We start from the raw sequence: 27287 nt of genomic DNA on the forward strand, positions 1-27287 counted from the left end.
TATAATTATTCTAAAATATTTTTTATATTACTGTAACATCCTTTCCCAGAAATACTACCCACCGAAGGAGAAATGTTACGAATTAATATCTGAAACGTCTATTTTTTTCTTTGAAATACTTTAAAATGAGTGCATTACTAAAAGTATTTAGAAATTATTCTAAGAAAACTAAAAATCTGAAAGTGAACAAAAGATGTATATACTCATATAAAAACTCATTTGGAAGCATCTAAAAACATGGAATAATCTTATACAACTGTACAATCATTTCAAAAAGGTTAAAAGTTAACTAGAACATGCGACTGTATGCATGTAATATAAACTAGAGATAACCTACTCCAGTCGGATCTATCTTCGCTGACCTGACCCTGCCTCCCAGCTACCACGATCACCTGTATCTACAATCATGAAAGAAAAGGAAGTGAGAGATAAGAACACTCAGTAAGGGGAAAGAATTAAGTAAACTATCTCCTTTCCTGTTCTAACTCACTCTCGGGCTCAACCTCATTCATAACCTCCATAAGAAATCGAAGGGATAATCTAGTTCATTTTTTACTATTTGGGTCATACTTTGTCCCATCTGGTGTCTATTTGATACTTTCTGGAAGCTAACTATAAGGATTTGACACTTTTCTAAGCTCGAGTTCTCTTCCTTTCTCTCACTACACCATTTTTGAATCTGAATTGAGCTCTACTACGAGTATGCTTTACTGCGAGCGGACCCTACGAGGGGTCTATATCCTACTATAGATATGTCCTACTACGGACATATCTTACTACGGGTGTAGTGTAAAGTACCCCCTCATAATTCATAGCATGCATGCGAGCCTTATATCTTACTAATCTTACTTCCATCTAAATCTATTCATAACTCACCAGACCATACTCTTGAGACGACCCCTAAATCTTGAGCCCCAAATTCCTTTTCTTCCTTTTCTTTTTCTCGCCCTTCTTTCCTTTCCTTTCCTTTCTTTTCTTTCTTTCTTCCTTTCCTTTTTCTCCTCCTTTTCTTTCTTTCTTTCTTTCTTTCCAAAAACTGTGAAATACTGTTCATTTGACAGGGCAACCTTCTTTTTCATACAATTTAATAGTCCAAACAGTTTCTAATTCATAGAAGCTATATATCGTTGAAAAGAAGATTCAAAGAGCTTTCCAACAAGCTACAGTAGCACTTATAATTCATTAGATAAAACGGTCAAAATGTGAAATGAAATCAGTGGCAAAAACTACCTTCTCTGTTTATTTGGTAAAGTAGTCCTTGTGGTTCATACAATATTTAACAGTCTAAATGATCTCTAATTCATAAAATCTATATATCATTGGAAAGAGGATTCAAAGAGCTTTCCAACAAGCTATAATAGAACTCATGATTCATCAAATAAGGTAGCCAAAAAGTGAGATGAATTCAATGGCAAAAAACTATCTTCTCTGTTTATTTAGTAAGACATTTTTTTTTGTTCATGCCATTCAACAGTCCAAATGATCTCTAATTCACACAAGTTATATGTTACTAAAAAGAGAATTCAAAGAGCTTTCCAACAAGCTATAATAGCACTTATAATTCATTAGATAAAGTAGTCAAAACGTAGGACGAAATTAGTGGTAAAACTGTAAATATTAACCAACTCTTTGTTATCAACAAAATCATACACATAGATATCCCAAATGGCAAAACAACATTTCTCAACTTCAAAATCATCATTTATAATATAGATCCAAGGAACCAAAAGCATAAAACATGAAACATATCAAGGATAATACCCCTTACCTTGTTTCAAGCCAATATTTGCAAGTTGGCTTCTTTTTCCTTGTCTTGCTTCTTTATCACTAAAATCACCTTAAATCAATACCAAAACACACTAACATATTCATATAACATGTATCAAATATATATAATCATAGGTAAAGAGAAACGAAGGAGATCTTTTGGTTACCAAGATTTTCAAAGTGCTTCTTTGTTTCCTTTTCTTATTTTGTCTTCCAAAACCCCTTCAATTTCTTCATTTATCTTCACAAAACAAAAGCAATTAGCATGGAGAATGGTGGTCGTTGAAATGGATGGAAAGATGATGGAAAAGTCTTGAAGTTTTTTTGTTTTGTCCTTTTTTTTCTCTTTATATACATCTTTATCTCTTTCTCTTTATCTTTATCTTTTTGTGTACATATATATATATATTTTAAATGGAAAATATCTCAAAACAAAGTCAAAAGACATAAATACCCTTAGAACATACCTGAGGGTATTATAATTACTTATTATATTAATTGAAACTGTGGTTATTTTTTATCCTAAAAGATTAATAAATAAAAATATAATTATAATAAAATCATAATTACCTCGATAATATTTTAATACCTATGGTAAATGTGGTAATCAGATTACTACTTATATTACTTGTTATATCACCATTGGTAATAAAAAATTACTGTAATATTTTATTATTGACAAACCAAATAAAGTAATATGAATAATAAAAAATAAATTAACAAAATAATTTTTATTAACTGAAACCAAATGGTTATTGTATTTAACTAATTACCAATTTTTTTGAAACAATGCACAAATATATATTGTTTCGCTCGTACATTGTTTCAACAAAAGTAATATTATATATACTAATAGAATAAGTACTAACGAGTGCTAATGCTCACATGTCATTATATGATTAATGGGTGCTAAAATTGCCAACACATATCAATTGGATGCTAATGAGTGCAAACAAACTGTCATATCATTATATGAGTTGGTAAAAATATATGTGTTGACAAATAAATTATGACCTTCTGATTATTTGCTAACACATATCAATTAGATATTAATGAACACAAACAAATTGATATATTATTATATAATTTGATGGAAATATACGTGTTGACAAAGAAAGTATCAGCCTTCCAATTCCATCAGAGCCTAGGTTGAAATTGATCAAGTTTTTGCATGAATATGTTGCTAAATTTTGAATTGAACAAGTTTTTGCATAAATATGTCATTGAAGCTGGATCACCAAATTACATAATAATATATCGGTTTGTTTGTATTTGTTATTATGCACAATTTAAACATATAATAAAATTATGCATATACATTTTTGAAACCAATTTGGGTACACAAATGATATGTTATCATGTGATTAAATGATTTTGAATTAAAATTAAAGTAACACTTATTCATACGATAACACACCTCTATATACCCAAATTGTATACTAAAAATATGTATACATAATATTATTCTTAAATATATATTATTACAAGAATATTTTATATAATATAACTATGCATTTACATTTTTGATACACAATATTAATATATATATAATATGTTATTATGTGATTGAATAATCTTAAATTAAAGATAAAATAACACTCAATCATACGATGATGCATTATTTATATATATTTAAATTATGCATAAAAAATGTGTATAGGTAAGATTGCTCAATTTTATATATACTTTTTATAATATAATTGCTAGAACCAAATTTGTAAAATTTAAAAGTATTAGCGAAATTTAAATCATTAAGAAAATATATACAAAGCAACGTTACATTTATAAAAGTTTAAATACCAAATCTGTAATATTATAAGTTCGTAAAAATCTTGAAACAAGATATTAAAATAAAACCTTATAATAAATTCCCATTTTCAGCCCATAAACCCAGAGGGCTAGGCCTAAGCCCGGTGTTATATGTATGGCCCAGGCCTTATCCACTTGATGGAATAATTCCAAACTTTGAGCTAACTTGAGCTCAGATTGTTCTATAGCTTGGCTCGAATCCTCTCATTTTGTCGGTGTTGCCACACAAAAGTTTGTCTCATCAATGGTTTTTCCTTTTTCTTTTTCGATGATTCTTTTGAATTCGCTTTTTTTTCTTCTCTAAATATTCTGTTTTTCTTATTTTTTAATAAATTTTCTAGATTCAAATGATTTTTTTCTCTTCAAATGAATTTTCTTGTATATTTAAGAATTCAAACCAACTGAACTTGATTTTAAATTAATTGTTATAAATTTGAACTAAATTTGAGTTAACTTTTGTTAAAATTTGGTTTGAATAAACCCTTATGAGCCATTTGATTTGCAGTAATAAAAAATTACTTTGTAAATTTATTTTTTATTACTATTATTATTTTATTTGATTTTTTAATTATAAAAGATTTTAGTAATTTTTTATTATTAATAGTGATGTGATAAGTAATATAAATTTTGATTTTGTTATAATTATTTTTTCATTTATAAATTTTTTGAACAAAAATACTTTTATTTCCAATTAATATAATAAATACATGAAAAATATTTTAAAATAATTATACTAAATGATATTTAAGTAAAATAATATTTTAGTATTATTTTATGACCTCTAACCAAATACAAACATAGTAATTATTTATACTTATAAATTTTTATCAATATAATAATAATTTATATTAAAATAATGTTATGTGTATAACTTTATATATAAATAATAACGTATTATTATATAAGTAGATGGTTGAAAGTTAAAAATAAACTAATATCTAATCGTATGATGATATATTATTATTTATACATAAAAAATTATATGTATAATTTTATTATTTATAGCATTACTGTTTTAGATAATATATTTTCAAATTGGCCTTTCGTTTTTTTGTTATGTAAGTACCCAAACTAAAATCACCGTTAAATCATTCCCACCACCCAATCAGCAAATTGGTGCTTTCCATTTCCAAACTACGTGGAGCCCAAAATGATGGGTCCATTCTGACTGGACGGTCCTGATCCATCCGGATAAGATCCGTCATTTGTCCACAGCATATACCCAGGGCCACTTCAACTTTTTCTTTCTACTTCGTAACTAACTTTAATAGGGGACGCTTCACCCGGATCCCCTACAATTGGAAAATTGAAATCACTATGAGATCCTATAATTTGAAAAATCAACAAGTTAATCCACAATGATTTTTTTGTTTGTAATATATATATATGTGATTCATCTTACAACTTGAATTTTGTGTATGAGTTTAAATATTAAAAATGAACAATCTTCACAAACTTGTCATCGTCAACAACCATGAGTGATATTAACATTGATTCAAACTCTCACTCAGATTATAATAAAATTAAGTTGAGTCAAATATTATTTGATTCAAATGTATATGTATAAAATTCAAAGTTCAAAATAGGAATAATTAACTCGATCTTAACTCAAAAAATTTATTTAAACTTTGTAAGTTAAATGTTCAGAAAATAATCTCATATTCAAAATCAAAGATTAAGATGTTTAAGGTGTAAGATACAAAAATTTTAAGGTTTGTCGATATTATAATTTTGTAAGCTTATCAAACTAACTAATAATTGAGTTTAAACTCGACTTGATAATAAATGAATGAGACCCAACTTAACATGAGTTGAGTCACGAGCAGCTTGTAATTAGCACAACTCATTTGCAATAGAAACTCCCACTAAAAGAAGAGTTTAATTATTGTGCCATAGGTAAGAATTTAAGATTCAATTTATTGAAAATATAGTTTGCTCATTGCTTAAATAATACAAGTAAACATTTTGGCTTCTAAGACTACTCTAAATTGCATGCAGTGTGATCAAATCGTTAAGAAAGACTATAAGACATTATAGATAAATGTCGATGTCTATTGACAAAAGCGTTTCCTTTAGCGTCATCTTTTAAATGCCTTTTCCCATATATATTTTATGGGTTTATGACCAAACTCACAAATTGATATCTAAAAGAGGACAGGTCATAAACTGATGAGCCACTCTAAAGTGGTAAGCTAGATGAATTATGATAAAATACATCTTCTACACATATATCAACTTAATATGCGAGTAGAAACTTCTCACTTAAAGGTAACGACATACTAAAATATGTATTATTCTTACTCTCTCTATTATTTAAAAATAATAACTTCCGATCAAATTGAGATTATCTAATTATTTAATTTTTATATCAAACAAAAAGGAAAATTAAATTTATTTTTAATAGATGTAATGTGTAAGAGATATAACTCTAATTGTTTGTTCTATAAATATAACTATAAAGTATTATAAGAGATATGCAAAAACATATTAAATCATTTATGAGAAACTTTAAGTATTATTTAACGATACTTTGTCATAGTTGATAGAAACATAAATTAAATAATTATGTATAGACTCTCAAATAACAAATTGAACTATTTCAAAAATTCTTTTATACTTAATTTTTCACATAAAGTTAATTCTTTTACATATAGACGTTTACGTATCGATATTTCCACTCACGATCTCAGATAATGAAGATAAAATTACTATATTAATTCCATTTTTTGTTGGTATCAACTCCTATAAAAAAGATATTAATTAAAATCGATAAAATTTTTTCCGCGTAAACGTTTTTATGCAAACGTACAGTAGTTTTACTTTTATAGGCAAATTTTTTTGTAACTCCAAAAATACCCTCTGGCTTATTACACGTCATTTTCAACTATTCCGTGTGTGAGATGTCAAGGGTCGTACAGGGTGCGTGAATGCGTAGGTGTGCGCAGGGTGCATGTGTGCGTGCAGGTGCTTACGAAGTATGTGGGTGCGTGCGAAGTGCGTACAAGATGTGTGGGTGCGTGCGGGATATCTGAGTGCGTACGGAGTGCGTGAGTGTGTGCAGGTGTATACGCACCTTCATATATATAGTGCGCGGTGCGTGAACTGCATAACTAAAAAATTGATTATAATATAATATATATAAATAATAATAATAATTTTTAAATATATATTATATTATTATATATTTAAAAATTATTGTTATTATTTATATATATTATATTAAATATTAAATATATTATATTATAATCAATTTTTTAGTTATGCAGTTACGCACCGCGCGCACTCCGCACTCCGCACTCACTGTGCACTCCGCACGCACCCTGCATGCACTCAAGCATTCCTTCCCGCGCCTACGCACCCTGTATGACACCTACAAGGCCGAGATAATATTTTTAGAATTACAAATAAATTTGCTTATAAAAGTAAAATGACTGTACGTTTGTCTAAAAAGGTTTAAGTGAAAATTTTTTTGCTTATTTTAATTAATATCCCTCTATAAAATCATATATATTTACATATTATTATATTCTAATTATTAGGGGATGTGATATGAATTTTCAAAAGAATAAGTTCTCCGAGGTACGGTTCCAAAGATTAAGGACGTCACTTGACAGACCTTTTAATATCCATAACCGAACCCAAAAAAATAAAAAACAAAAAAGATCAGAGAAAATGGGAAGCGGGTGCCGAGGGGCGTTGCTATGCAAATCCTCGCTTGCCTTTCTAATACCTTCTTCTTTCACTTCGTCTCATCTCAGATTCAACAAATCAATCACCAACTCCAACTCTTATCGGATGGCTACGGGGGCTTCGTCGTCGTCCGCTTCTGTCACTGGCGGTGACACAGTCAACTCCTCGGTCAATAAAGGCGCGGCTCCCTCTGCTTCCTCCGCTATCGACTTTCTTTCCCTATGTCACAGCCTCAAGGTGTTTTTTAAATTATAATAAAATTTATTATTAGTATTTAAAGTGTTTACTTTCTGTTTGGTTGGTGAGAAACTAAGTGAAAAGAAAAGAAAAGTAAAGGTATATGAATACTGTTATATAGTTTTTCATTTGATTTTTGGATGTTGAGAAAGCTTAGAACAGGAGTGTTTTTATAGCTAAGCTTTTGGTTGAGGTACATTTCGATAAGAAAAGCTCTTTTTTAAAGAATGCTGTTTTTCGGCGTTTTTCTGTAATTGCTTAGCTTTTTAGAGAGTGTTTTTATAGCTTAGCTTTTGGTTGAGGTACATTTTTAGTGCTTCTATAGGAAGCTGCTTTTGTGTAAAAGCACTTCTAAACTTATTCTTAGATAATCGCGTGAGAAGAATTGTAAATTTCCTGGATTTGTTAGCTGTTTATAAGAGAGTAAAGCTCGTTGCCTGTAGTAATTATTTTTTAAATTGTATGAAGCTAATATGCTACTCTAGAATTTGTTCCATTGATACATATAAATTTGCTTTTAATTATTTTCTTTTTTTTAAGGATTGTTGAATTTTCTAGTGGTTGATGTGTTTTTATTTTTTATATATTTATTTATTTAATTTTTGGATTAGACAACAAAAAGAGCTGGATGGATCCGGAGAGATGTTAAGGATCCGGAATCTATTGCTGATCATATGTACAGAATGGGATTGATGGGTCTGATAATGGCTGAAATTCCTGGTGTTGACCGAGACAAGTTAGGGGATCATTTGTTTTTACTTATGTTCATTTTTCGGTTTACTTAAAAATTGATTGAAAGATGTAATGAGACATATAATTTAGATTTTTGGTCTCTCAACTTTCAGGTGCATTAAGATGGCAATAGTTCATGACATTGCAGAAGGTGAAAAAGTGTTCTCTCCCTCCCTTTTCTAATTAAATTTCCTGTGAAACAAATTTGTGTACGAAAAAAAATATCCGGTTTTGTTATGACATTTTGCAATTTGATTGATTATATTTGATTTCTAGTCATTTCTGATGGTTCAATCCATGCCACTTTCAAGGTTTTGATTTTTTTCCCTTCCCATGAATATATCTACTGTTGTAAAATTTACTGAAGACGACATTGTAAATTTTTTAAGCTAGTCATTGCACTTAGATGGGAGTTTTAGATTTGTTGATATATCTTTTCATAACAGTAATACTCACAAGCCTGGAATTAATGTCTTAATTCCAGGACAGTGCTAGTAGATTGGATTTATTTATATAGAAATTTGTTCAATTTAATCTGTTTAATAGCCCATCTATAATAATGCAAAATTTGGTCTTAAGCTTATTAAATTAATAATTTGTTAGAATATATAGATTCTATTTATGTTGGATATTATTTTGCTATAATTTTTCTAAAGTAGAGTTTTGTGTTGGTTTCTCACTTTGTAATTGCTATATAGCAATTGTTGGTGACATTACTCCTTCAGATGGGATTTCAAAGGCAGAGAAGAGTCAGCGAGAGCGAGAAGCATTAGACCACATGTGCAAACTACTTGGTGGAGAGGCAAGAGGTACTTTGCTTTGTGTTTATACATCTCTGATGTTAACAGGCTGATCTTTTTCTGGTACCTGAAAATGGTTCATAATTTCATTTTCTTGGATGCTTAATCTAAACTTGCAAATTGCAGCTCAGGAAATACGTGAATTATGGATGGAGTATGAGGAAAATTCTTCAGCAGAAGCCAAAATTGTCAAGGACTTTGACAAGGTACATTATGAATTTATGCCTCTTTTGTTTTGCAATTTAAGTTTGGTGATCTACTGATTTCTGGGTCCTGTATTTGCATTGTATTCTAATATCCACAAGGTTTTGTTTCTTCTGATCCTCTCAGAAAGGAAAGGATTTAGTATGTCAATCATTATATCTATAGTATAGTGTTTACTAAACGTATGCAATCAAATATGGTCATGATTGTTTTTTTAAATTTAGAACAATTTAAAATCAGTTGCAACTACCCTGTTTTAAAGCTTTTGGCTGTTTAAAAAATTTTGTTTTGAGAGTAAAATATATTTTATTTGAGTTAATAATGACTTATGTGCTGATTTGAAATCTTTTAGGGTTTTTTTTTCTGTTGCCTTTTGTTTTTGAAAGTTGAGACAGAGGTTGGAAGGATTTGGATGATTGTGAAAATAATATGGTTCCAATAGCAAAGCAAACGTAGATTAAGATTCAGCAAATTGCCAACAGTCTGGCAAAAATTAAAGTGATATTGATAATATATACAGAGTTGATTGTTATATCATGTTTTTTTCTTGAATTGATATATATATTTTTTATTAGCTGATTTGCTCACAGGATAATCTAATTTTGGTAATATCTGTTTGTCTAGGCGGAGATGATACTTCAAGCTTTAGAATATGAAAATGGTAAAGCCTACTGTTGTTTTTTATTTCACCACTTTGTACTTGCTTGTTTTTAGTTCGGATTGCAAGAAATATGGATATTTTCTTACCATTGTGTGCCGCTGGTGAGAAAATGGATTTCTCATTTGCATTTTTTTAAATTTTTGTTTGATAACAGATTATCATAAGTTAAAATGAATATGGTCTGCTCGTTACTTGTGTAAAATTGTTCCATGTTTAATTTAAACATTAAATAATTTTTCTTGTGTCAACTTGTTAGAGAATTTACTCTGGAAACTAAAATTTTTTCTGGCTTAATGCAGAGCAAGGGAAGGATTTGGATGAATTTTTCCAGTCAACTGCTGGTATAATGTCTGAACCATCTTGTTATTTTTCCTCTTGCTGATTTTATACTTCTCTCGTGAGTCATGACAATTAAAAGAACCCTGCACAAATGGCTTTTTATTTGTTAGGTGTTGATTGGAGGTGAGATTCTGTTCTTAGCACTAGAGAATTTGAAAATCAACACCATATAAAAGTTTGGCTTTCTGAATATTTTAGATATTCTGTCCTCAACTATAGTCCAGTTAGTTAGAACAAGGAAGGGGGAAACCAAGAAAAAATGCATTTCATTTCTTATTTTTGCTGTAGTTATTAGTCAGAAATTTGAGTCTTTTGCTGTTAAGAAACATTGGCAAAATTACTTTCAATGTGCGTTTCATCATTCAAAGCATGATGTTCACGTTCCTTAGAGCATATCGATCTATCATGCCAATTGCCCACTTACTGCTGCTTGCCACTCTTTGCAGGAAAGTTTCAGACCAAGCTTAGGAAAACTTGGGCCAAAGAAATTGCATCAAGGAGGAAAAAAGCTAACTAACTGACACTTTAACTGAGGTTAGGAAACACTCTTGTTACTCTCCGCTTTAATACTGACGTAATGTTATAACCTTATCTGTTTGTTAATCACATAAGTTGGCTAAATATATAACTTGTCTCATACCCAGAATGTTGCAGCAGTTAGCTTCTTGGAATCTCTCTGTGTTTCTTTTTCACTTCGGATGGTTGTTGTCTCATGCTTGTATTTTTGTTGTCAATAATACTTCATTCACTAATAATAGATAATGAATATAAATATTAATATGTCATCATATGATTTAATGATTTTAAATTAGAGATAAAGTAATATTCAATTATATGATAACGTGTTAGAGTATGTATCGTATTTGTATTAGTTTTGTACATGTAGCATTACTTTTTTGAATTTCATCATAAGTTCTGAAACAACCAAGATTGAACAAGAGGCAATGTAGCAATTTTAGAGATACCAAAGTGACTATAAGACAGTGGACAAGTTTGTGTGATATATGCTTGGAACCTAAAGCGGCCTCACCAATGCATCAACTTTTCTAATATTTGTTATAATAATTTTTTGTCTCTAAGTTATTGTCTAAATATAAGTTTTCAATTTTGGTTTTAAGTAAAAATTGATTCACTTTTCTAAGTTTATAAATGATTGATTTAGTTCCAATATCTTGACTTTTGCTCAAAAATGTAATGGAGTCTATCGACTACATATTTACTTGATGAGTAATATTACATGTATAAACAAATTTTAATAATTTATATGTATAATCTCAAATGACAATATATAATAGGTGATTTTGAAGTAAAAGAAAAATTACACAATTATATAATCTAATATATAGTTTGTATAGATATATTAATAAACTTTTGTGCGGTATAAACTTGTAGTTGGAAAAGATGCGGAATATGGTTATTTTACCATCATGAGTATCTTTGTTCAAAACCATGGTTAATTAGAAAAGTGTTACCAATTGAGAAATGAAGTTAAAAGTGTCATTTTCACGGTCAAAATTATATTGAAAAATATTTGTTCATAAAAGTTAAAATGATAATATATAATTTAGTGATATAATTATAATTTTTTTTTCATTTTTAAATTATTTAATTATATATTATTATATAAATAAGGAAGATTTGTTTATAGTTAGTATTATTCTAAAGCCCAAAGGACTTATTTTTATTCAAAGTATGTTGTATTCTTAAGTTTTTATCTTTTAATTTTGAAATTTTCATTTAACCAGCTATTGGCTATTAACTCTGTTAGTTTAATGGCAAAATTGTCATTTTATATATAATATTAAAAATAAATTAAAATTTTATCTTCTTTTTCTCTCCTAAATTTTAAAAACTAATAATTTTTTCCCTTAAGCAAAGTTAAAAAAAATCACATTTCCTCCTCTAGGGTTTAATTTTGATATCGGATCACTCTCTTTGACGTTGTTGCTAGCTGTCTCTTCCTCTTGATCGTTTTCCTTTCTTTGGAGATTTGTCTCAATGAAACTTTAACCTCTTCAGTGTCGTGTGACATCATCTAGGAAGACAAATTGTCTTTTTAGATCACTAAGATGAGATTGATCGTCAATCTTGTCTTTCTCTAACATCGCACGACATTAGATAGTTAAAATTTTGTTGAGGCAAATCATTGAAGAAAGGGAAACCGTTGGAAGGGAGAGACAATAGACAATGATATTGGAGAGAATGGTCAGATATTGAAGAAAACCTTAGGAGAGAAATATAATTTTTTAAAACTCTGTTTAGAGGGAAAATTGTTAGTTTTTAGGGTTTAGAGGAAAAAATAAGATAAAATTTTAAAGGGTTAGAGTTTCGTTAACTAACTGTCTATAAATAAGTAAACAAAATTTTCAAAATTAAAATGTGAATACTCAAGAATGCAATTTAAGTCCTTTAGCCTATTTTAAGTATACTTTCTGCTAGTACACATAAATTATATTTGTATTTAAAAAGAAAAAATTATTGGAAATGCTAAATTAAATTTGTATTAAAAGTTACGGTGTTGTGTTGTCCAATAAACGAATTGTCATGCCAAAAGGAGCAATTGAATAAAGGCCAATTCACTATATCCCACCAAAGGTTTGGTGTAAATTGGATTGTCCATATGTCAATTATAAAAAATTTAAATATTTATTCGTTTGTTAAATTTAATAAAAATATTTAAAAAATTAAAAATTTATTATATTTCTACCCATAAGGTTAAAAATTAATAATTTTTTCTCATTCAATGTTTGATAAATTTTGTTTCCCCCTTAGAAATTTTTTAATACATTACTGGTGGTTAGAGAAGATAGTATTCTCTCTTTCTCTACTTTTTTCTTACTCAAATTTTATTTTTAACCATTATTGATTAAAGAAATTAATCGATAAAGATGAATTTGTTCATCTCTTGACAAAGATGATGACTCGTCATCGTTTATGTTCTTGAGAAAGACAAATCACATATTCGTCCGGAGACGAAAACATATTTTTATTGATTGTTTTTCTGAGTCGATGATGGTGGGAATAGAATGGGAAGGAGAGAGAACACGATTGTCATGGCTATTGGACGTCGGCAATAGTAATTGAAAAAACTCTAGTAAAAAATATTCATTTTTTAAATTTTAGGTGATGAATAAATGTTAGATTTTTAAATTTAGATAGAAAAAATGATAAAATTTTAGTTTTTTAAATATTTTAATTAAATAATAATTTTATTTTGATTAATAATAATAAAATTTAATAGATAAATAAATATTTTAATTTTTAATAATTAATTATAAAAAAAAAGGGTTGGCGCCCAGCGGAGCGCGAGAAACAGTCATTTGGCCTACAGAAATCTGAACGTCAGTCCATGTACGACAAATTAGATGAGGGAGTATCTCAAAAATGACGGCTACCATAAATTTAAAAAAAAAAAAAAACTCCCTTCATTCAAATCTGATCAAGAAGGAAAACAAAAATAACCCTAATAAAGACTTCGACAGCGTTGTCGCTCTTAACAACAAGCTCTTGACAAGTTTGCTGCAAAAGAAAAAAGAAAAAAAAAAAAATTCAAATGCACAACTGATTTCGGCTCTGGTCGCTATGCCCTTTCTTCGAAGCCTTCTTCGTCTCCGCTCTTCCTTTCACGTAATCTTTTTCTTTTATTATTATTATTATTATTATTATGTAAACCTACGTTGAGTTTAACTAGGTTTCGAATGAGAGAGACTACTGCATATATTTATTTAATTTTAGTTTTGTTCTAATTTCAGAGGAAGGGCGTTTCTCATGGAGCTCCAGCAGGTTTGTTCTGTTTTGTTTTACTTTTTAGTTTGACTTTAGGTGTAGTGGTGTGTGTTGATACAGTTACTTAATTGACGACTTAGAATCTTGATTAAGTGTTTTTTGGAATTGTTTTTGTTGAAAGTGATTTTGAGTTGCTGAGGGTTTTTTTTTTTCACTTAATCAGTGTTCTACTGGACTATTTAAAACTGTTTTCTGAAACATAACTTAATTTATGGAAAAAAAAAGTCATATTTTTGTTTAAAATTACTTCAAATGCTTTTTTTTTTTTTTTTAATTTCTTTCAGAAAGTTTTTTTTTTTTTTAAGAAAGTATATCTATTAAGTGCTTTTAGATCTCAAACACACTCTATTTCTTCAATTTTTAGGTTTTAGAGGAAACTTTTTGTGCTACAATTCAATTGCGTCTTCTGACCAAACGGTTGTTAAAATCAAGAGGGAAGTTACGCGAGTTGTTGATAATTTGGCTATTGATAATGAAATAGCTCAGATACGGCATGAATTTGAAGCTGCAAAGCTGAATTTTCTTAAGATTCCCGAGGTGTTGAAGGAAATGCCAAAGATGAATCCTAAAGGTTTGATGTTGTTCTGTTATGTTTAAGCTAAATCTTGTTGTATCAAATTTTTCGTTCTTGGATCTTTCTGTTGAGTCCTGTTATTATGTAATGCTGTAGGTATATATGTTAACAAGAACCTGAGGCTGGATAATATACAAGTTTATGGATTTGACTATGACTATACTTTGGCACATTACTCATCTTACCTGCAGAGTCTAATATACGATCTTGCAAAGGAGCATATGGTTAATGAGGTTAGTTTAGGCCTGTTGATATAATGTTGTAGTTTATGAAAAAGTGTATTTGATGTTGTTGTGGCTTAATTCTTGCAGTTTAGGTATCCTGAGGGTTGCATGACTTTCAAATATGATCCAACCTTCCCAATTAGAGGCCTCTACTATGATAAGAAAAACGGGTGTCTCTTAAAATTGGATTTTTTTGGGTCAATTGAGCCAGATGGATGCTACTTTGGCCGTCGCAAGGTATTTCATGGTTAACTTTTTCGACATGAATTTATCCCTTTAGTTAATGAGTCCCATATTTTTGTATAATGTTGCTTGTTTAGGGATTCTTGCCTAAGATTTCAGACTTAAGTCTTGTAAGAAGTTCATAATTCATTCGTTGCTAAGGTTTGCCAATATTAATTCCTATTATCAGTTGTGTTTTGAACATAGAGAAATTACTATTAGGATAGTGTAAAGAGTAAACTGAGATGTGTTAGTCGATCTGTGTTCCTGTTAAGAGGTACAACTTAAATTTGAAGAAATTAAGAGCTTATTATTCTTGTGAACAATTTCAAAAGGAAAAATACCAAGTTCTTACTGCCCTCTGCAAAGCTATGATATTTAAATTGTCACCATATCTTTAACAACCAATGATTCTTGGCGAAGAACTTAGTCTACTATCTTGAAGATAGATCCAACCTGACAAAAAGGTCAAGATCTCAAGATGTATAACTGTTCAACCAAATTAGTTTCTTCTTTGATAAGATAAGAAATATGATGAAACTAGACAAAAATGTAGATGGAAGAAGTGTTTGAATTGTAATATTGAGACTGTGTTTTTCTTTTACTGTTTCTTATTGTTTAATTTCTGTACAGTTGAATAAGGAGGAGATAGCAGAGAGATATGGCACAAGACGTATTGGCCGTGATCAAGCACATGGGCTTGTTGGATTGATGGATTTCTTTTGCTTTAGTGAGGTTAGTGCTACTGTAATGCTATATTCTACAGTTATGCAATGAAAATCTTGTATCACACTTGGAGGTGTTGTGTCAGCGTGGGGATTAGGCATGGCTGTATTGAGTGGATAAGTTGTTTGAGTGTACTGTATTAAATGGGATTGGTGGTGTTCAATGACAAATGCAAGCCATATGTAATATCTTTTGAATGCAGGGTAAATACATTGAGTTCAATGATGGATATGTTTGGGCACAAGCACAACATTGGAATATACCTTGGTTCTTTTTTCTAAAGCTCAAAGGAATAATTTGCTTTATAAAATTGTGACGACACTTGCTATAGAGATACACAAACACATGTATACAACAACACAGAGAGGAACACTAATATAGATATTGAGATAAAAAACCCAAGTACACACTAAGAGTCTAAAATAATTCTCATAAATTGCATTATTCTATGATAATTGCAACTTATTCTAGCACATCTAATGTTTTCTTGGAGTTCTTTGGTTTTGCAAATTTGAGATTGAAAAAAAGTAGCTTTTTTTTTTTTTTATATCGGCTCCTACTGACCCCATAGATTTTTATGAATCTCGCATATTTTTTATTCTTTTCCTTTATTTCTTTGAAATCCCTAAATGTCGCTTCATCATTACTGTGTAGGCATGCCTGATTGCAGATATTGTGCAACATTTTGTTGATGCGAGACTAGAATTTGATGCATCCTACATCTATCAAGATGTAAACCGTGCAATTCAGCATGTCCATCGGAGTGGCTTGGTTCATAGAGGAATACTTTCTGACCCTCATAGATATCTTGTAAAAAATGTAAGTCATAATTATTTACGTATTTTGTCTGTTATGTGATAGTCTAACTTATAATTAGAGATGTCAAATGGGTTATTTTGCCACCATTTTCAACTTCAATAGATTCAGTAAATTATATCACCACATTTCATGCGTGCTATATTTTTTTGCTGCAACAAAATATTATACTGATTATATTTAGTCTTAAAATTTCAAATCTCTTTTTATAATAGGATTGGCTGTTCTATGACTTGAAGGAAACACTACTCTAGAATCTATTATGCTATTAAATGTTGCATTTTCTACAATTGGAATTTGTATTCATGCTTTTATGGTCCGTGTTTTAGGGTAAGGTGCTTCATTTTCTCAAGATGCTGAGGGAGAAGGGAAAGAAACTCTTCTTGCTGACAAACTCTCCTTACTATTTTGTGGATGGAGGGATGCATTTTATGTTGGAGGTACTTACATTTAATTCCATTAAAAACCTTGAAAAGGACATTGAAGAAGTTGATTTGGTAAATTGTTAGGATCTCAAGTGTAAGGTATGAGACTTGGATCCCACATTGGAAAGTATGGGCAACTAGTGTAGGGTTTATATGACCTTGGACTCTCCTATCTCAATAGCTAGTTTTTGAGGTGTGGTTTTCCTAAGGTTCGTATTATTTGGTATCAGAGCTATCATCATGTCTCCCAGTTGCAATCGTGCGGCGCGGGTGGTGACGCCGACATTGCAGTATTCGCCCGGGGCTAGTAGGGAGCTAGCGCACAGCCAGCCCGCGTGGGCGCCGAGGCTGCGGAGTATGGTAGTATGTTAGGATTCCAAGTGCAAGGTATGAGACTTGGATCCTACATTGGAAAGTATGAGCAACTAGTGTGGGGTTTATATGACCTTGGCTTCTCCCATCTCAATAGTTAGTTTTTGAGGTGTGGTTTTCTAAGATTCGTATCATAAATTTTATTTATTCACTTTTTATGATGTTTGGTCTTAAATTCTTCTATTGACTTATTACCTATCTGTTAATTTTTTTGGGGTTAAGCTATAAATTAACATGGTATTAGAGCTAAGTTGGTGTGGTTGTCTTGTGTTCAATCCCTGTACTAGCAGAAATTGAGTTACAATAGGATGTAGTTGTGTTCATAATTGTGTTGATTTATGCATCTTACGCGTAAGAGGCAATATGAACATCAATTATAATGTTTAGTTCTTATTTGTTGGCTTGAATTTATTGGTTTGATGGTTACTTGCATGTGAAAAAACAAACAGGCATGTTTTATTGTCAGTGTGGTTATTGGGTTTCCATTTCAAACTTTCAAAATTGTGGTTGTGACTGTAAATTATATGTTAAGTTATTTTAATTCTCAGAACAACTTCCCTGTTGTTTGATATTTCTGATCCTCTTTGGAGGACTTTTGTCAGATCTTCAGTGTGTATTGATTTCATAGGTCTGCTATTTAGAATCTAATAAATAATATAATCTCATTCCTACCAACTAATGTATATTTGGATGAAGATAAAATAAACCAGATATGAAGGCCAAATCAGAGATCGTTCTCTCTCTTGCATATATTTTTATAATAGTCTTGTTTGTTGTCATCTTTTCTGTACTGGTTGATAGTAGACTCACTGATCTTGCATTATCATCAGGATTCTATGGGTCATAGAGATTCATGGAGGGAGCTTTTTGATGTCGTTATTGCCAAAGCTAATAAGCCAGATTTTTACACATCTGATCATCCATTCCGGTTTGTATCTTCAACTTGTTAGTTAGTTTCTTATTTTTCTTGCAGGTCTTTTGCTTTACCACTGATATTGGATTGTGTTTAGTATTTTATTTTTTGACTTTCTTTGAAGTGTTTAGAAGGATATATGGCAGGGTGTGTGATTGACAGGAAAAAATCTGGGTATACTTCACAGTTAAATCAGGGAGAAAAACTGTGCACATAGGAAGGAGAACAAAAGAGAATGCTATTTGAGAAAGATAATGGAATTTGATACCTCATAAGTCAGGATTCACTTATTGCTGCTAAAGAGGACACATTAATTGCTTCCCAAAATTAGTAATAATGCTGTCTTCATATTGCAAAAATTAAAGTTCTATCACTTTAGTTTAATTTGAATAAAAAACTTCTAAGTTGTCATATTTTTTATGTTTTCTATGTTTTGTGTTATGAGTTATCTCACTGCATTGTTTGCTAAAATGTTGTTTGATCTTTGGTCCGGAACTTCCATGTAGCTGCTATGATACAGAGAAGGACAACTTAGCCTTTTCAAAGGTGGATGTGTTTCTCCCTGATAAAATCTATTACCATGGATGCCTTAAGCAATTTCTTGAAATTACCAAGTGGAAGGGCCCTGAGGTATGCCATATATTAGTTTCAATAAACAATTTAAATGACACATTTTTTTTTACTTGTTGAAAAAGTTGAAATTTGAATGGCTTTAATCTAGCACATAGTCGCTTCTTTCTTTTGTTAATCTTCTTTTTCCCTGTTAGGTAATATACTTTGGTGATCACCTATTTAGTGACCTAAGAGGGCCTTCAAAGGCTGGTTGGCGCACAGCTGCAATCATCCATGAGCTTGAAGTATGTCTCTTCTCAGATTTTTTCTAATTTGTTAGCTTATCAGTTGTGTCTTGAATTTTATTTTTGATTGTTAGCACTATTAAGCAACTACCTATATGTATTTGATCTTGGTGCATGTTACCTGGTGTAAGTCATATCTGAATTTTAACGGTCTTTTGCATTTTGCATCAAAAATTAATTGCTGTCTGCATCTTGATAGATAGAAAATTGTCTTTCAGCTGTGACCATTGTTAAGTCCCTAGTACTTGCAGTGAATTCATGTCAGAAGAGAGGAAGATTTAACAAAAAAAACTTCAAATTAGCAATTTTGAAATCCTTTTTCTTGGCAAAAGGTTATTTATTTATTTAGATAAATTATATTAAAAGCTTCTTGACTTGGTGACTGTGTGAATAATGATGTTTTTATAAAAAAGCCTGTGAAATGCTTTACTATGGTAAATTCCCTGTCAGATGTCTGCCTTTTTGTTACGTAATTTTATGACCATCCATACTTTTATAAATTAAGATCTTTGTGGTTGATTTAATGGATGCAGAATGAAATACATATACAAAATGAGGACAACTATCGATTTGAGCAGGTATGGTTCAGCCCTTCTATTCACCTTCTTGAGAATTTGTGGCATTGTCTCATATTATAAATTTAGTATGATAAGATGGTTTGCTGAACAAATCAAAAGTCAAATGTCAATTTCTTTCTTCAGTCCAATGATAAAATTTCATTATCATTAAAAGAATGTTCCAAGATTTATTGGTTATAAGTATAGTATCTCATAGACAACGTGATTTATTAGTTGGAGATGCAAAGATTTCAAGTTTAATTGATTCTTGGTTTTCCACCAGGGAGACCTGGAAAGCGATGAGAATAGTTTTTTTTCAAATATCTTATCAACAAATTCTCTGTTTTTATTGAAGATGAATTTGGACTCATCTTTTTAATTCTTTGTTCTTGTTGGTGCAGGCAAAATTTCATATAATACAAGAATTGCTTGGCAAATTGCATGCAACTGTGGCTAATAGTCAGAAAACTGAAGCATGCCAATCTCTTTTGGATGAGCTTAATGATGAGAGGAAGAGGGTACGCCATGTGATGAAGGAAATGTTCAATAGATCTTTTGGAGCCACTTTCATGACTGACACTGGCCAAGAATCTGCTTTTGCCTATCATATTTATCAATATGCAGATGTGTACACTAGTAAGCCGGAGAACTTTTTGTTATATCCGTCAGAGGCATGGCTTCATGTTCCATACGATATAAAGATCATGCCGCATCATGTTAAGGTGGGCAAACTTTTATATTTTAAAAAAAAAAAAATAGATCCTTTAAATAGTAAAATTTTGTGAATATTCATGTTCCATCTTCCAGCTTGTTGGCTGCCTCAAATTCTAAATTGCTTGCAGTATCCTTCTGGAACTTCATTTATCCTACAATTTTTGATGCATTATTTGCTGGGTTTCCTATTCTGAACAATGAATGAAGCCAATTTGTTTTCTGTTTAGATCAGCCAGGACGTTCACTTATGTTTGGAGGCAGTTATTTGAAACCTGAATTCTTTTTGAGCTTCTATGTTTTATGAATTCAGGTTCTAAAACCTCTTAAATCGTGGTCATATCTGTGTCCCTGGAAGTTTGAAATTAAAGAGAAAAGAAAAACAAGAAATGTTAACCAAATAGGACAACATATAGGAATAAAGTGTCCTTTTTTCGTTCTTCTGTTTTAAATTTTCTTCTCAGACCTTCATTAGATAGTCAACTGCACGTTTAATCAGTGTTTTATTGGTGACATTTTATCTTTACAGCTTTTCTAATGACATGATTCTACTTTCAGGTCCCATCAAGCTTGTTCCGAAATCCTTAACATATCAAGCTTGTCCTGAAATCCTTAACATATCAAGCTTGTCCCATCAATGGGGTAATTGTGCCTTTGTTCCGCAATGTATTCATTGTTAAATGCGACAATTGATACTGCTCGTTCATTTATTATTTAATGATAAGGAGGACAATGGTAGTATGCTCCTGTTTCATCATTTCGGTGGAAACAGGCTGGGCAGCTGGGAAAAAATTTTGAGAACAGACAACAAGGTTGGCATATTGCTCACTTTGTAAGTAAAACTAAATGTGTATTTATCATTCTTTAAACTTCTATTTAAGGCCTCAACCTGCTGTCGAGTTTAAACTCAATTATATTATTATATGAAATCCGCACTCGGTTCTGCTATTTTACTTCATTTAGGTTCTGAACTATCAGTTGATAATTGTCATGTCTGTGAGTTGACTGCCTTTGTGGTTTGGGCTGACTGTGGATACAGAATGGAAAATTCAAGTTCATTGATATTCCAAAGTGCTTTTTCTCTAAATCTGATCTCTTTGATCTTGTATCAATTACGTATGAACCATAGGTAAGCTTTACTTTTTGCAGTCACATTCTCCGGACTACAACATGTATTAGCCAAACCAATACCTGGCGAAATCCATCCCAGCTGTGGCACTGTCAACTGAAATCCTTTAAAGGTTAGCCCCTAGATGTTTATTCTTAAACTTCCTTCATGTTGCCCTTGTCTTAATGGACTTCAGTTTTCCTCCATTATTTGCATATTATGTGTGCACAAGAGAATATTTTTTTGTGGTGCGACATGTGCAAACTGATATGAATAATGATACTAATTTTCACTTACACATTATTCATCTAAATTTGTTAGACATTTATTGAGCTGATTTTTCATACGCATTTATCTACCTAGTATTACTCCCCTTTTCATCCCACTGAATTTATATCTGTTTTCATATGTTTATTTCTGAAACTTTCTTACATGTTGCCATCAAGGACAGATTTGGATATATTAATCATGCAGTGAACAAAAGTTCAAATATCGATCTCATAGAGATTAATCGACCCAATTATTGGAATAATGTAATCAATAAAATTATGTGTACCCATTTTAAATACATAAATATGTACGTTTTTATATGTGTCATTGCATGATTGAGTAATTTTGAATTAACGATAAAATATTATTTAATTATGTTATGACATATATAAGTTTATGTATATCTGTTTATTCAAAGTAGGTATATATAATATTACATTTATATAATTGACTTATGAAGTTAAACCTCTAAAAAATGAGGAATGAAATTTTCTAACTAATAAATCGAATTAAAACACAAACAAATTTAGACCATACTACTTCTAACATAAATGATGGTTTTGGTTGGGGTTACAAGCAAGTAAAATTGTGTTTGAATAATGTTTGACTTGAGTTTGACTTTATTGTATATATGTATATAGAGCTCGAGTTTGATGCAAATTTGGTTGGCCCAAGCTCGGTTTGAAAAAATAATGTTTTAACCTTTGTTTTTGTAAAATTACATTTAAACTGTCATAACATATATTTTATTAATTACAATTTTATATTCAAAGATGAGAAATAAGGTTTTAAGGGTAAGTATAAGATTTTAACTTTTAATGGTTATTGGTATTTTATTCTAACTGAGTTGTGATTTCACGAGATCGTTAAGTAAATCATAGTAGAGCTGAGTTTGCTCAAAACGACCTGAGTCAGGCTCTTCCGTAGCCCTGGTTTTGGGTTAGTAAGGCACGTGTACCATAGCCTAAACGTAGTGTAGGTTGCATATTCTAGGAAATTAAATGAATCCTTTGAATTTGTCAACAAAAAAAAAAATTCCTAAAGCTTATGTTACAATCTCTATGATATGAGGAGTGTATTTCTATTTAATAATCTTTTATATCTTTATAAGATTACATTAAACATAAATGTTTTATAATTTTACTTCATAATGAATAATAAAGACGAGACTTAATCTAATTTCTCTCCTCTCAATCTCAAAAGCAACCCATCGAATCAATGATAAATGATAGTGAAACACCCACAAACATAAAGATCAACAAAATTCAAATTATTAAATTAAAATCAAAGCTTCTCATCTAACCCTACTCATTGACTTTTCTCCTTTGTATTCATATGTATATGTATATTCAATGAACTTGTCTGCCTTTGGTTGCCTTTGTCATAATCAGCGTTAGTTTTTTGTCCAATTCACGAATTTTCCAGGTTTTTTCAACTGCAATTTTTTTTCACTCTTTCCGGCCGTTGGTCTTTTTCTGCTCTTCTTCTCCTGTCAATTTCCAGATGATATTTAATTCCATTTTCAATATTTTAAAAGCTTATATTATGTTAGTTAGAATCTGAAACTGACTTTCATTTAGAAACTATAACATACCTTGAGAATTTTCAACATATTATTATTTATAAAATGTTAAAGCTCATCTCATTTGAGATACTTTTCAACAACAAAATTAGTCATAGTATGTGTTCATTCGGCATCGGATTATTTATAATCTTATGTCATTGGCTCTCAAAAGTCACCATTGAATTCATTATTTGACCATCAAGAATGCCTTTTTATGACTTGGTAAGATTTAGGGTCGAGTGGATTCGAATCAAACTAAACCCAGATAGAGGTAAATTTAAACTCAACTCTAATTCAGAAAGTTTAATTTAAGTTTGAACTGATGATAAAATTGTTAAAGAAGTTTTAAAAAATGTTAAAAAAGTAGAATAAGGGTTATCGAAGATAATGAAAAAAATAATTAGAGAATTTAAATTATTCACTATTTTCCATATTTTAGTTGGCTTGATTTGAAATTCCCAATTAGAGTTTAGTTCATGCAAGTTAAACGCCAAACTAAACTTGAGTTGGATCAAGGGCAAAATAATAATGTATACATTTTAAATAATGTTGTTGAGTATAAATGATAAATATCTTTTTCATAAAATATAACTAATTATTTTATAATAATATTCAAATCTTTACCTACCCTTTTCTTTTTTATTCTTTGTTTTGTCTTGAAATATGTGTATTACTTGGTCATTCATTCATTTTAGTCTTTTTATTTATTTATTAAAAAAAGATAAATTATATAGCTTTGCAACTTGAGAGCACACCAAATATGAAAAAGATGTTGTAAGAATATAGTATGAAAGGATTTTTACGGTTTCCAAGTTTTGAGAATCTTATTCTTTGTGTTCAAGATTGTTAAACTATTATTATATGAGTCTAACAAACATTTGTCATTTGATACTTTGGATGAAATCCAATTAGAGGTGGATACTATTTGAGTTGATCTCCAATTCCTTTTTATTCGAGTTTAATTCGAATAAAAATAATTCGATTTGGATTTATTAAATCAACATTAAAGATGATTTAAATGAAAATGGTTTAATTCAAGTTTGACTCGAATTTACAGTTAAAATTTATGGTTTGAATATGTAATTTAGATTTGTAATTTAAATTTATAACTTATTGACAAAACAATAACATTTAACATAATTCGAATCGAGTCACAAGCCAAGTTCCAATTGAATTGAACTATCTATCTAACTTACAAGTTAAATTGAGTCGAACTCTCTCTAATGTCGTTTTAAAATGAGTCGAAACTCTAAATTTGAATTCGGTTCATATTCGAAATAAACGAATTCAAACTAAGCTGAATCGATTTTTAAACCTAAACCAATTCGATTCGAATCTAATCCTAAATCCAATCATGGGATGACAAAATGGATGAAGTCGAAAGCCTTAAAATAAATCAATAATAGATTGCCTATCTACTCATGTCAAATAATATAAAGCTCCCTTGTTGGTAATCGCAATGACACTCATATTCAATAAAACTATCTATATCACCGTTTTAAGTTTTTAATTGAGTATTTATACGGTGTAACATCATGCGATTATATAATTTATATAATAATACATTATTTAAATACTTAATCAAATACTTAAAACTCTGAATACATAATATTATTCTATTATATTTTCTACCTTATATGTGTATACATTTCCCCGGTCATTTATTCTTCTTCTGTATTTTTTTTTTATTAAAGGCTAATTTGAAATCTCCTCCCAAGTTGCTCCTACATGCTCAAACATTGTTGGCTACTCTTCCTTGACCCTCTTCTCACCTACCTCCTTTACATTTGCCATGAATTTACACTCTTGCAAATGAATTTGCGTACACATGTTACTGCCTTCTGAAATACCTACATTTAAGTGAAAGGTTTCTAAACTAATAATCTTCTGCAGGTTAACCCGACTGGTGGTTGGACTTTGCCCAGATAAGTGATCATGTTATGCTAAATGGTTTCTTTGTTATCTGAAAAAACATAAATTTTTTAAAAACAACGATGAGAGACGTATAATGTTTAGTTTTACAAAAAATAAATAATTTTTTTTTTATAGTTTAATCATATAAATTTATTTTCATAGCAATTTTTTGGAGTGAAATAGTTTTATATTAGCCAGCTTCCTTTGTTTCTTTTTTTAAATTTTGTGTCTCATTTTAATTATTTTTATGAATTTTAAAAATAGATAAGAGAAAAAATTAACTATAGATATTTGATTAGGGATAAGTCTGAATCGAGTTAAGTTCAAAGAATAGACAATTTGAACTTGACTCGAATGATAAATAGTAACATTAAAAAATAAGATGAGCTATTTGAAAAAGAAAAAAAGAAAAAAATTAAAAAAAAAGAAACATTATTGAATAATCATTGGCAAACTTTTGAATTCAAATTAGATCATTTGATTCGAGTTTAACTCGTTTACGTTACACAAAGAGAGAACTTTTTGGCTTCTGATATCATACCAAATGTCATGAATGGACAATTTTTTCAGATTTAAGTTTGACTTGGAGATTGATTATTGACTATAAACTTACTTTAATCATGAAGGAAATCAAGTTTTTGGCAATCCATTAAATTATTATTATAAAATTTGGGTAATGTAGTCAAGACGCCAAAACCTTTATTAAAAATATTAGTAGTCAGAACAAATCTACCAGCCTCGTGCAATGTTGGTACCAAATCTTAAAATGCTTATCAACATCTACTTTTCTTCATTTTGCAATACTATTGATAAACACATTATTGTCAAATAATTTTTCTTTACGAAAGTTGTTATTAGTTTCATGAAGCTATGTATTCATTTTCACGATCTCTTTTGTCCATAGAGTTCTCATAAATATATCTTAAATTTACATATAAATATCTTTTGATATGTTCCATTATTGTAAATGTCAAAGTAGATCGATTGGTTTGACCGATTGAATAAAAAATTATCTTTTAATTCGATCTGATTAATATTAAAATCAATTTATTTGTTAACTCGATTAAACCAAGTTAAAACCGATAAACCGAATGAACTGATCAAAACTAATAAAACTAGTTAAAACCAACAGAATCGGATTTAATCAAAATTTAGAATATTTCTAAAAAAATTAATTATTTTTGAATATTTTAATTATTTTAAATTAGAATAGATGAATTTTTAAAGGTTTGTAAAGAAAACATAATATTAAAAATAAAATAAAAAAGAAGAAAAAAAGATATCTTATATCAATTGAAATGTTTTTTATAGACAATACTTTACAAAATTATACTTTTTTTTTGTATCATGAGATAAAGATATTTTTTTATTTAATTGTTTCATTGAAATTAAGTGAATAATTGTCATTGCTTAGAAACTATATGTTCTAATCATTATAAGTTTGAATATCCTGATTGATTTTTTTTTTTTTACAAATTTTTAATTAAAATTTGTTGGTTAATATGATATTATTTAAAAAATTTATTATAATTTGATAATAAATTGAACCAACAGATTCCTCGATTGAACTATGAACCATTAAGACAATAAGTCTAATTTTAAAACTTTGGTGGTAGGGCATTAGGCTAATCTCTTCAAAGTTTATTAATTTGGTGGTCAAATTCTACCGAGTAAGGTTATTTGATAGAAAAAAAATTAATATTAGTTTATATTTTTTCTATTTATACAAACTAATGTAATAATATGTGATTAAGTAATTTAATTATTTTTTTATTTCAAAATTATTATTCGTATTTTCTCATGTTAGTTTATATGAATAAGTTAATAAGAAATGTTTGGACTTGTTTTTTATTGCACAAATCCTAGTAGTAGAGAAATTTTGACGTTTAATTATATATAGGGCCATTATTGTAATCGACCATTTTAAATATATATAAAATAGAATTCTATGTGGACCATTTCAATTCAGCTCTTTCTGCTGGCTTTTGATGCATCTACAGTAGTAAAGA

General features: G+C 29.7%; 2 protein-coding genes across 2 annotated transcripts; both read left to right on the forward strand.

Annotated features, from left to right (window-relative positions):
* Positions 1-7215: 7215 nt before the first annotated feature.
* On the forward strand, positions 7216-11024 carry LOC123200055 (5'-deoxynucleotidase HDDC2-like). Its single transcript, XM_044615149.1, has 9 exons — positions 7216-7503; positions 8115-8239; positions 8349-8386; positions 8934-9044; positions 9162-9241; positions 9864-9900; positions 10200-10241; positions 10686-10773; positions 10884-11024. The coding sequence occupies exons 1-8, from the start codon at positions 7249-7251 to the stop codon at positions 10754-10756; spliced, it is 759 nt and encodes a 252-aa protein (XP_044471084.1). The 5' UTR covers positions 7216-7248; the 3' UTR covers positions 10757-10773; positions 10884-11024.
* Positions 11025-13659: 2635 nt separating this feature from the next.
* Positions 13660-21380, forward strand: LOC123200942 (5'-nucleotidase domain-containing protein DDB_G0275467). The gene is made up of 14 exons (XM_044616342.1): positions 13660-13866; positions 13992-14022; positions 14390-14596; positions 14696-14832; positions 14911-15060; positions 15679-15780; positions 16426-16590; positions 16917-17027; positions 18215-18312; positions 18804-18927; positions 19065-19154; positions 19688-19732; positions 20113-20433; positions 20981-21380. Exons 1-14 carry the CDS (start codon positions 13822-13824, stop codon positions 21008-21010), a joined length of 1656 nt encoding a protein of 551 aa, XP_044472277.1. The 5' UTR covers positions 13660-13821; the 3' UTR covers positions 21011-21380.
* The last annotated feature ends 5907 nt before the right edge of the window (positions 21381-27287 follow it).

Source organism: Mangifera indica, chromosome 17 (assembly GCF_011075055.1).
Source record: "Mangifera indica cultivar Alphonso chromosome 17, CATAS_Mindica_2.1, whole genome shotgun sequence".
Classification (NCBI taxonomy): domain Eukaryota; kingdom Viridiplantae; phylum Streptophyta; class Magnoliopsida; order Sapindales; family Anacardiaceae; genus Mangifera; species Mangifera indica.